Raw genomic sequence first — 11,146 nt, 5'->3', positions numbered from 1 at the left:
GCCAGGCGGGCCCTGGGCCCCCTCGGGTCAGGGAGAGGTTCCCAGGCGGGTGGCGCCGAAATCCTGAGTTTGAAGGATGTGTTCTGAGCTGTGCGGGGAGCCAGCCCACGGGCAGGGTGGTCGGGCAAGGCTGCACGTCCATCTGGGACCTCCCGTCCAGCTCTGGGAGAAAGGTGGGATCCCACCCCTGGAGGGCAGTCCCTCCACCCTCAGCCCAGAGCCCCCTGGTGCTGCTGCAGGCCCCAGAGGCTGTGTCTGGGGTCGGGCCTTGCCCCAGGCCAGCCTGAGGGAGGGAGCCCGTGAGCAGCTCATGCCCAAGCTGCTCACTGGGCTAGAGGGGACTGTGGGCAGCAGAGTGTGGGCGGGCTGCTGTTTCCTGGGGGGCCCAGAGGCCTGGGAAAGCCGAGAGCGACCCAGAGTGGACCCTGACTCTGGGCGGACGGGGCTGGGCCGGAGTGACCCCTTGGCTGACCCCTGAGCTGGCACCATGGCTGCTGAGGCCGTCAGGCTGTCCTCGGGCTCCTTGCAAGACACGAGGGAGGTGACTCGAAGTCGTCACCTCGCCCTAAATAGACCAGCCCAGCCTCAGCACCCCCTCCCAAGACTTCCTGGCCTGGACAGCAGTGGCAGCGGCAGCGGGGCCCGGCCAGGCGGCTGGGCAGGTGGGGAGGTCCCTGGGCCCCCATTGGCCTGAGGAGGACTCCATGCCCTTTCTGAGCGGGGGCCCAGCCCGGGGGAGGCCATTTATAGCCCTCCCCCGGACCCACCAGCCCGACTTGCCGCTGCCGGCCTGACCTCGGTCCCAGCGCCGCTGCCCAGACGCGAGGTGAGGCCGGCCCGGCCCGCCGAGGCCAGCACGGGCGTGTCTGGAGCGCGTTCGCAGAGGGACTTCTCCAGGGCAAGGGTGGGGGTCCGGGGTCTGAGGGCTTCTGCAGAGCAGAGGGCTGCAGGGAGACGCCTCCAGAGGGGGCTGGCATGGCATGGGGTCCCGGACAGCACGGTGACAGCCAGGCCTCGGCTCTGAGCCGTGGGAAGGGGACTTCATGGCTTGAGGGACCCCAGGCCCTACCGGTGGGGGCAGCGTCTTGTGGGCACTTGGGCCAGAAGCCGAAGGAGCAGAGCTAAAAATAACCAGCGGCTCAGGCGGCCACCTGTGCTGGCCAGACCCACCCTCCCGTGGGGACAGCTGCAGCAACCCCAGGCCCGCGGGGACATTTCGGGCACACTGTCTCCTCCTACTGCCCCACCCCCGCCCTGGGGAATTCCGAGACGTGGCCTTGAAGGAGGCGGGGGTGGGGGGCGGGCTGATGCTCCCCTGGGCCCACCGGGTGCAGGGCAGGCGGGCCGGGGTCCTGACCCCCTCACCTTTCTCTCCCACAGGCTATCAGCTCAGGAGCGCACGATGGGGGAGTAAGTGCCACCCCCAGCCTGCTGCCCCTGGGGCCCCTGCCCCCCAGTGCTGGGTGGGGGTCTCTGCGTGTCCCCACCTTGCCACCCCATGCACCCGCCCGCTGCATCACACAGCCCCATGGCCCTAACCTCTCTTTTCTCTCCCCCACCCCCCGCCCGCCCTCCTGGGACAGTGAGGAGGTGAGTACCAGCTTGGGGGTGAAACACTGAGGGGATGGGACCCCCAAGTCAGGACAGGCCTGAAGCTGGAGCTCCAAGGCCCAGGGAGACTGACTATCACCCTGTGGGTGAAACTGCCCCACCCCACCCTCCGAGACACTGAGAAACAGAGGAAGTGGCCTCCCCGTTGGCCCCTCCCACGGGCCAGGGGAAGTGGGACTGCGGCCTGGTCACCGGGGAGTCGCTTCTTCTTTCTCTTGGCTGCACCCCGCCCCCACCCCTGGGGCCCGAGGGTCTCCCCTGCCCTCCTCCCTCCTTCCCTGTTCAAAGTGTCTTCTCCAGACCCCAGGCCTCCCCACCAGAAGGGCCGCCCTGGCAAAGGGTCACCACGCGGCCCCGTGTCCCAGGCCCATGTCCCCCACCACGCCCAGGCCCCGCCATGCCTTGGGCAGGATGCAGGGCTGGCCGGGTGGGCAGGGAAGCGTGCAGGGTGCTGGGACACCCCACCGGCCGGCCCTGACGGCACCTCCTCTCCCCTGCCCTGCAGAAACGCAACAGGGCCATCACGGCCCGCAGGCAGCACCTGAAGGTATGTGAGGGTCCGGGGAGGGCGGCCCGGGGGCTCAGGGCCTGGCCAGCCGCGCCCTCACTGCCCGCTGCCCCCACCCCACCCCCAGAGCGTCATGCTGCAGATCGCGGCCACTGAGCTGGAGAAGGAGGAGGGCCGCCGGGAGGCGGAGAAGCAGAACTACCTGTCAGAGCACTGCCCGCCGCTGCACCTGCCCGGCTCCATGTCTGAAGTGCAGGTACCCAGGGCCCCCGCATCACGGGCCCTGGCCCCGGCCTGGCCCGGCCACGCCCGGGTCGGGAGGACGAGAGGGGTGGTCAGGGCGGGTGGACGCCAGCCGTGGGGTCACCCACCCACCCACCCGCGACCTCCGCCGCCAGGAGCTCTGCAGGCAGCTGCACGCCAAGATCGACGCGGCCGAGGAGGAGAAGTACGACATGGAGGTGAAGGTGCAGAAGAGCACCAAGGAGGTGAGCGGCGGGGGAGGCACGCGGGGCCTGGGGGCGCGGGCTGCCCTGATGGCGGGACCCAGTCCCCGACGCCCGCCCACCCAGCCTTGCTGCCCGCCCTGCAGCTGGAGGACATGAACCAGAAGCTGTTCGACCTGAGGGGCAAGTTCAAGCGGCCCCCGCTGCGACGCGTGCGCATGTCGGCCGACGCCATGCTGAAGGCACTGCTGGGCTCCAAGCACAAGGTGTGCATGGACCTGCGGGCCAACCTCAAGCAGGTCAAGAAGGAGGACACCGAGAAGGTAGGCTGCCCACCGCCGGCGGGGGGCTCAGCCTCGGGGCCCGGGCGGCGGGGAGGCAGGGCGCCGGTCTGAGCCCTGTCCCACCTGCAGGAGCGCGACCTGCGCGACGTGGGCGACTGGAGGAAGAACATCGAGGAGAAGTCGGGCATGGAGGGCCGCAAGAAGATGTTCGAGACCGAGTCCTAGGCCCCTCACCCCCGGCCGCCGCCCGGCGCCCCTGCCACCGGGGTGCCCTGAGGCTGACTTGGCGCCTGTCAATAAAGGATTCCAATCCCCACGCCTGCTCCTCCCTGTCCTGGTCCAGCGCCGCCCTATCCACAGGCCGCCCTGGGAAGGCCCTGAGACTGTGCCTGGGCTTGACGTGGGGGAGCCATACACGGGCTTTGGGGGTCCCAGCTGTCCCGGAGGGTGGTCTCTAGGCCGAGAGCCCTCCTCCTCGCCCACCCGCTGGGGTGGCTGGGGCTGTTGCCGAGCGACACCCTGAGATGAGCACACGTCAGCTGTCGCTGCTGTCACAGAGGCCCCCTCGGGGCCCAGAAACACTATCCTTGAGGCCCCAGTCCACGCAGGGGCCTGGGGGGGCCTCCCTCCCCGCACAGGCAGCCGGTTCTCCCCAGCTGCCCCTCCCCAGACCCCAGGCCCCTGGAGGGGCTTGGGGGGCGGTCCTGGACCAGACTCCTGGGGGCCTCGAGGGGCTGGGGTCTGTCTCCCCCCGGAGACTGGTGATGGAACAAGGCAGCCCCTCTCTGGGCCCAGCTGGAGGCCTGGCCCTCCTTCCTGCCCGCCCCGGCCCTGGCCACCCCCCCATCAGGGCACAATGTCCCTGGCAGGCCCAGATGGGACTGTCACAGCAAGGCCGCCTTCAGCCTCCTTCTGAGGGATGATGGCGCGGTCCGCGAAGGCCCCACGCTCAGATCTCTAGTGAGGAGGCCAGGCCGCCACTGTGATGGAGCGGCTGTCCACCCTGCCCTTGCCCTTGGGAGGCCCCCGCGATTGATATGCAGGGGTCCGGAGCCTTGAGCCTCAAGGGAGGGACGTCAGCCCGCCCAAGGCCTTGGCCTGTCCCGCTGCCTGGGCTCCATCCTGCGAGGACCTTCCTGCGGGCCCTCCTGCTCAGCTACCCTGAGACTCGGGGCAGGCCCAGTTCTAGCGCTCCCAATGGTGGGAGGCGGCGCTCCAGCTGAGGCTCGCCGAGTGCGGAGCCCAGCGCGGGCAGGAGGCAGGCAGTGGGCTCCAGGACTGAGTGGGCTGCGGTGGCCAGAACTCCCAGTGGCGGAGGCGGTACCTGCCCCCCACCCGCAAAGTGAGCCCAGCAACTGTGCAGGGAACAGGGGCGGGGCTCCCCAGGGATGCAGCCCCCACAGGCGCCACCTGCTTGGCGGGTTTGGGGAATGATCTTCTTGCAAGCAAAAGTCAAACACGAGGTTCCAGAGAGTGACTCCCTAGGCTAGGGGGCAGGTGGGGGTGACATGCTTGGGGCAGCACAGTAGACTTTTGTGTGCTCAGTTGGGTCCAACTCTGTGTGACCCTGGGGCCTGTAGCCTGCCAAGCTCCTCTGTTCATGGAATTATCCAGGGATGAATACTGGAGTGGGTAGCCATGCCCTCCTCCAGGGAGTCTTCTCAACCCAGGGATAGAAGCCACGTCTGCATTGGAGGCGGATTCTTAACCGTCTGAGCCACCTAGGAAGCCCCCTGACTTATGGGTACTTGTTGTGTTTTCCAATGAACAAACGGCATGACGGAGGACCACGGAAGCGAGCCAAACCGGCAAACACCCGCCCAACGCAGCTCGGCCTGGCTCCACACCCCTGAGGGTGGCCCTCCCGGGTGACCTCAGTGTCCCTGCAGCTGTGTGGACATGGGCCCAATCGGGGCCAGCAGCGGGCAAGTGTTGAGGGCTCTGCCTTCTAGAAAGTTCTCTGCAGCCTGGAGAATGGTCGAGGCTGGAAGCTGTCACCCCCTGGGGGCGGGGGGAGAGCGGCAGTGGGTGGAGAGAGATTCAAGAGGCAGAGCCCTCAGGACGCAGTGGACCAGAGAGACGGGGCACCAGGCCTGTGCCCAGAGTGGGTGCAGGGCTGGCTCTGTAGGGGGAGGATGTGGCTGCTCCCAGACAGACAGCTGGGTGCAGGGGTCTGGGCTGAAGATGGGGCCTAAGCATCCTCAGCGCTGGGCAAGGTCCCTGGCAACAGATGGGGGAGGCAGCGGCTCCTGGAGCGTCCGAGGTGGACACTGCCCAGGAAGGAGCCCCAAGGACAGGAGGAGGGCAGCAAGACGTGCAGGGGACGTGCTCACCCAGGGGTGATGCTGGAGGTCAGGGAGGAACCTGGCTCGTCTGGGCCGGGGAGCCGGGGGAGGCTGGATGCTCCCAGCTGGTGCGTATGGGTTTGGGCCTGCAGCTCACTCCATCCTGCCCTTGGGGAATGCCCAGACACTGGGGTCTTGGTCCCTACACCGACCTCCAGGAAGTGACCAGGGCTCAGGGGCGGACGGCTGAGCACAGGGGCCGTGGGTGCACAGACAGCCAGGACTGTCTCGGGGCCAGAAAGGAAGAGGGCAGAGCAAAGACAGAGCAAAGCAAATGAGGCGAGGTGGTCAGCAGGCATGTGGTGGCCGGTGGTGAGAGCTCAGCGGTGGACTGAGGTTGAGTCCTGTTTTAGGAAAGAGACCGTGAGTCCTTAGGAGTAGAGAGGAGGCTGGAAGAGGGACAGAGAGATGGCAGGTGGCGGAGCTGAGGATGCCCAGGGGCTCCGAGGGTCAGTCTTAAAACTTTTCCGCCTGCCTGAAATAATTTCCTCCCAATTAAACCTTTTTTTTTTTTTTTTTAATGTCAAACCCAGAAAACTCTTAAACAATGGCAAAATGCTTGTTCTTCAGTTGCTCCGTTGTACCTGACTCTGTGAGACCCCATGGACGGCAGCACGCCAGGCTTCCCTGTCCTTCACTATCTCCTGGACTTGGCTCAAATTCATGTCGATCAAGTCAGTGATGCCATCCAGCCATCGTTCTCTGTTGCCCCCTTCTCTTTCCCAGTATCAGGGTCTTTTCCGACGTGTCGGCTCTTTGCATCAGGTGACCAAAGTACTGTTGCTTCAGTCCTTCCAAGGAATATTCAGGATTCATTTCCTTTAGGATTGAGTGGTTTGATCTCCTTGCTGTCCAAGGGACTCTCAAAAGTCTTCTCCAACACCACAGTTTGAAAGCATCAGTTGTTCATCACTCAGCCTTCTTTATGGTCCGACTCTCACATCAGTACATGACTACTGGAAAAACCACAGCTTTGACTATACAGACCTTTGTCGAGAAAGTGATGTCTCTGCTTTTTAACACACTGTCTAGGTTAGTCTAGCTTTTCTTTCAAGAAATAAGCATCTTCCAGTTTCATGGCTGCAGTCACCATCTGCAGGGATTTGGGAGCCCCCGAAAATAAAGTCTGTCCCTTGATGATGGGAGGCGGGGGACCCAGACAGGGGTGTCGGGAGGGTCCCGGGCCCACCTTTCTTCAGCAGGTTGGGTGAGTGCGGTGGGCCAAGGAGGCAAGGCAGGGCGGGAGGTGCCAGGGGTCCACTCGGGAGTGGACAGAGCCCTGTGGACTCAGATGGGCTGTGGCCCCTGCGTTCCCTGCACCTGTGAGACAGGCTTCCCTCCCCCTTCACCTGCACCCTCACCTCGCCAAGGAAAGGCCAGGGGAGCGTCCACCTGGGGCACCCATGGGGCTTCACCTCTTTAGCTTAGCCCCTGGCAACCTGTCCACATCTGTCCCCTCTGGTCCCCAAATACCAGCTTCATCTGGGCCCAGACCTGTTCCCCCTCCAGCTCCAGCCCTGGGCCTCCTTGTCACCCTCCTCCCTGACCTCCACTTACCCACCCTCACAGCGGCTTGGCTTTGGTTTACCCAAAAATGAAATGGGTTTGCAGGTGAGTATACTTGCCTCATAGGACAGACAGGTGAGGACGGAGCTCTGACTCCTTCTGGGAGTCCTCCTAGCTTCCCCAGTCACTCCTCCATGGCACACCTGCCTCAGTGCCAGGCCAGGAAGTCTCTCTCTCCTGGACTCCGCCTAGAAGCCTTCAGTGAGCCCTCGGGGCTGAGGGCACATGGTCTGGGCCAGAATGACCTTGGGTAGAGGGGAGATATCCTCAGCTGGGGCAGGAGTTAGCATACCCACTGTCCACACTGGGCCCCCAAGGCTCTGCTCATGTCTGGCCCCACCTCCTGACCAGCCCATCACCAGTGTCCTTGCCGGACTCCTGGCCTTCGTCCTCCATTGTCCTGGGGGGCCTGGGGAAGACCCCCAGATGGCCTCTCCCTGCTGTGAATCACGATGGCTGGGACAAATATCAATAACCTCAGATACGAAGGTGACACCACTCTAATGGTGGTATCATGGACCCTCCACCTGGAATCCTTCACAGCCAGCCTGGGGGCCTTCCCCCTCCTCATGGCTTCTCCTTCCAGAGCTCTGCTGCTTGAGGTTCTCGTTCCATCGCTCAGTCATGTCCGACCCTTAGGGACCCCGTGGACTGCAGCACGCCAGGCTCTCCTGTCCTCTATCTCCTGGAGTTTGTTTAAACTCACGTCCATTGAGTCGGTGATGACATCCAACCATCTCATCCTCTGCCCTCCCCTTCTTTTGCCTCAATCTTTCCCAACATCAGGTCTTTTCCAACAAGTTGGCTCTTTGCATCAGGTAGCCAAAGTATTGGAGTTTTAGCTTCAGCATCAGTTCTTCTAATGAATATTCAGGGTTGGTTTCCAGGGCACTCTCAAGAGTTTTTTTCCAGCACCACAGTTTGAAAGCATCAATTCTTCAGCATTCGGCCCTTTTTATGGTCCAACTCTCACATCCATACACGACTGTTTGAAAAACCATAGCTTTGACTATTCAGATCCTTATCAGCAAAGTGATATCTCTGCTTTTTAATACACTGTCTAAGCTTGTCATAAGTTTCCTTTAAAGAAGCAAGCGTCTTCTGATTTCATGGCTGCAGTCACCATCTGTAGTGATTTCAAGCCCAAGAAAAGAAAACTGGCCACTGCTTCTACCCACCCTTCTATTTGCCATGAAGAGATGGGACTGGACGCCATGGTCTTCATTTTTTGAATGTTGAGTTTTAAGTCAGCTTTTTTACCCTCCTCTTTCGCCCTCATCAAGAGGCTCTTTAGCTCTTCTTCTCTTTCTGCCGTTAGAGTGGTATCGTCTGCATATCTGGGGTTGTTGATATTTCTCCAGGCAATCCTGATTCCAGCTTGTGCTTCATCCAGCCCGGCATTTAACATGATGTACTCAGAATATAAGTTAAATAAGCAGGGTGACGATATACAGCCTTGAGGTCCTCCTTTCCCGATTTTTAACCAGTCTGTTGCTCCATGTCCAGTTCTAACTGTCGCTTCTTGAGCTGCATACAGGTTTCTCGGGAGACAGATGAGGTGGTCTGGTATTCCCATCTCTTGAAGAATTTTCTACAGTTTGTTGTGATCCACACAGTCAAAGGCTTTCTTGTAGTCAATGAAGCAGAAGTAGATGTTTTTCTGGAATTCCTGTGCTTTTTCTATTATCCAACGAATGTTGGCAATTTGATCTCTGGTTCCTCTGCCTTTTCTAAAGCTCATACATCTGGAAGATTTTGGTTCACAAACTGCTAAAGCCTATCTTGGAGGATTTTGAGCATGGCCTTGCTGGCATGTGAAACGAGTGCAACTGGACAGTAGTTTGCACTTTCTTTGGCTTTGTGACGATTTCGGGCTCACTGAAGCTGCCCGCCTTGCAGGGAGACCCAGCCAGGTGCCCAGGAGTCCCAGCCCCACCCCTCGGCCTGACCCCCAGCCCCATCAGGGGTCACGTGTGGGCACAGACCCCCTTATCCGCTCCCCTGTCCCCTCAACCCTCCCGTCTCCGGTGGCTCCTGTAACCTACCTGCCGCCCCTGGGCCCCCACCTGACCTGGTCTCGGTGCAGCTGCTCAGTGTGGACACACCCTGTCTGCCCGACGGGCATCCTCCCTGGCCTCCCTCTGGCCTGCCCCCCTCCCCCCTTGCAGACTCCCTGTCCCTTTCTGTACCCAGGCCAGGACCCCAGGGCCTAGCTCACCCGATGTGGGAGCACGGGGTGGTGGGGAGCTGCACCACCAAACCCCGAAGCTCCTCCCCGAGTAAAGCCTGCCCAGTGTTGCGCACAATCGCGTGCGAGGAAGCCTGAGCACGTGATGAGGGTCACGGTGCAGCTGGAGACCCCGGGCCTCCCTCCACCCTGCTCACCGCCGACCGTCTCTCTCCCAGCATCTCCCTGCTGTGCCCACACTCACACAAACCCCCCAGGACGCCTCTGCTGTGGTTTCTGCAGCTGGCATCGGTGTCTGGATCCTCCCGAGACCCGACCTTCTCCTGCTTCCTGTCTGTGCTCGCCGATGCCACTCCTGGGTCCCCAGCGCCTCCAGGAGCCCTGACTTCTCACCCCTCGTCCCCAGCCTCCCTCAAGGTCTCTCCTCTCCTCCCCTGCCAGCCAGGGCTCCGAGGTCCTCAGAGGAGGGGCCTGGGGCCCCAGGATGAGTGCGGGCCCTCTCCCCTCCCACCTGGATGGGGCTGAGAGTGAAGCGCTCTCGGTGCTAAGCCCCGAGGTGTAGGGCTGTTTGTTACAGCCACTCCTTCCTTCCCTGGCTGGCACGTCCCTGAGTCAGCGTCCAGGGCACCGACGAAGACGAAGCACAGCCCGGTAAGCCCAACAGCAGGACTCATGGCTCCAGGCCTGGAAGCCGGAATCCCAGACCCAGGTGTGGGCGGGGCTGGCCCTCCTGAGGCCCTTCTCCTGGGTGTGCGGATGGCGGTCCCCTCCCCACGTCCTCCAGGGTCGGCCTCCGAGTGTACACCGTCAGCGCTCCCGGCGGATCAGACCTGCGTCACCCTCTTCTGCCTTGATCTGGCCCTGCGCCGACCACTTCCCTGGTTTTGAGCCCTGCTCTTCACTCACCCCACTCCCTCTCTCATTCACCACCCCCGGCCCCAGAGTCTCATCACCCGGTCACTGGAGGGTATGGTCCTGACACTGCTTTCCCCAGGGGCCTGTCTCACCTGGGCCTCAGAGGCCACGCTGTCCGTGGCCCAGCCTCCCCGGGGTGGTCTGCCTGGGCGTCTCACAGGCAGAGTCAGTGCACCTGGGCCCTTCTGCCCCTGTCTGCCTCACCCAGACCTCCTCCCGGCCAGCCCCTCAGGACCTGCACACCTCGGCTCAGCACCGCAGGGGCCAGAAGCCTCCCTGGTGCCCACCCCCGCCTCCCGCAGGACTCGTTGTTTCCCCCGGTCCTTCTTTGTGTCACTGGGGACCGGACCGTGCCAGGCTGGGGGCAAGAGGGGGCTGAGCATGGTCTCTGCCTGCTGAAGGTCCCTCTGGAGTCTGTGTGATCGACGGCACGTCTGCTTCCTGGGTGGACCCTGAGCTCTTCCGGGGAAGGCCAGCTCTCCTCACCTGCCCCCCAGCGGGGCATAGGGGCCCTCAGACTCGGACACTGGGTCCCCAGGGGTGCCGTCTGCCTCTCGCACGTGGGCTGGACCTGGCAGAGTGGAGGAGGGGGTGGAGGTTTGAGGAGGGCGGGCCCGGGGCATTTCTGCCTGGTGCTGTGAGGTTCTCGCACACGTGTGCAGAAACAGGGTGGAGGGAGAAGGGGAGGCTGGAGGCGCGGCCAGCAGCTGGCCGGCCCCGGGACGTGAGGGGTGGTTGAACCTGGGGTCGGGCAGATCCTCAGGGCAGGAGCTGGACCTCAGGAGGGGAGAGGGTGTCGGAGCAAGATGCAGCCAAGGAGGAGGAACCCGGTGAGCGGCGGGATGCTGCCTCCCATGGGCCCAGAGCCCCAGGCACCCTCGGGCGTGGCTGCCATGGGCCCCCACCTCCCAGGCGTGGAAACAGGGTGTCTCTCACCCTCCAGCCTCAGCAAGCGTCGGGGCCTCTCTGCTGGACACACAGCAGAAGGCAGGGGTGTGAGCGTCCTGGAGCGGCTCGCACACCTCCCGTCTTGGAGCCCGAAGGTGGGGACCCAGTTGTCACAGGGGTTCCTCCTGGCCCCTCCCCAGGGTCTGGTGGTTTCCTGGGGCTTTTCGGTTTGAGATGCACCACCACCACCTCGCTTTCATCTTCAGTTGGCGTCTCCCGACAGGCCAGAGGCTGCCTCCAAGTTTCCCCTTTTTGTACAGACATGGGTCATCCTGAACTATGACCTAGTGACCTCATCTTAACTGATTGATTGCATCTACAGTGACCCTATTTCC

General features: G+C 62.8%; 1 protein-coding gene across 2 annotated transcripts; it reads left to right on the top strand.

The window, feature by feature from the left end:
- The first annotated feature begins 749 nt into the window (after nucleotides 1–749).
- On the top strand, nucleotides 750–3,165 carry TNNI2 (troponin I2, fast skeletal type). 2 transcript variants are annotated; one of them, XM_040255392.1, is made up of 8 exons: nucleotides 750–826; nucleotides 1,381–1,410; nucleotides 1,584–1,590; nucleotides 2,117–2,158; nucleotides 2,247–2,375; nucleotides 2,518–2,607; nucleotides 2,712–2,888; nucleotides 2,979–3,165. In XM_040255392.1, exons 2-8 carry the CDS (start codon nucleotides 1,403–1,405, stop codon nucleotides 3,072–3,074), a joined length of 549 nt encoding a protein of 182 aa, XP_040111326.1. In that variant the 5' UTR covers nucleotides 750–826; nucleotides 1,381–1,402; the 3' UTR covers nucleotides 3,075–3,165. The 2 variants fall into 2 exon arrangements, with proteins under 2 accessions (XP_040111326.1, XP_040111325.1); XM_040255391.1 differs by having other exon boundaries at nucleotides 2,247–2,888.
- The last annotated feature ends 7,981 nt before the right edge of the window (nucleotides 3,166–11,146 follow it).

Source organism: Oryx dammah, unplaced genomic scaffold (assembly GCF_014754425.2).
Source record: "Oryx dammah isolate SB20612 unplaced genomic scaffold, SCBI_Odam_1.1 HiC_scaffold_15, whole genome shotgun sequence".
Taxonomy (NCBI): Eukaryota; Metazoa; Chordata; class Mammalia; order Artiodactyla; family Bovidae; genus Oryx; species Oryx dammah.
This window is presented reverse-complemented; position numbering and strand designations above follow the sequence as displayed.

Excerpts from the sequence above, each read along its gene's own strand:
- TNNI2 (XM_040255391.1), top strand. Across the intron at positions 2,159-2,246 it reads CCCGCAGGCAGCACCTGAAG|AGCGTCATGCTGCAGATCGC; the intron begins GTATGTGAGGGT and ends CCCCACCCCCAG. Across the intron at positions 2,889-2,978 it reads AGAAGGAGGACACCGAGAAG|GAGCGCGACCTGCGCGACGT; the intron begins GTAGGCTGCCCA and ends TCCCACCTGCAG.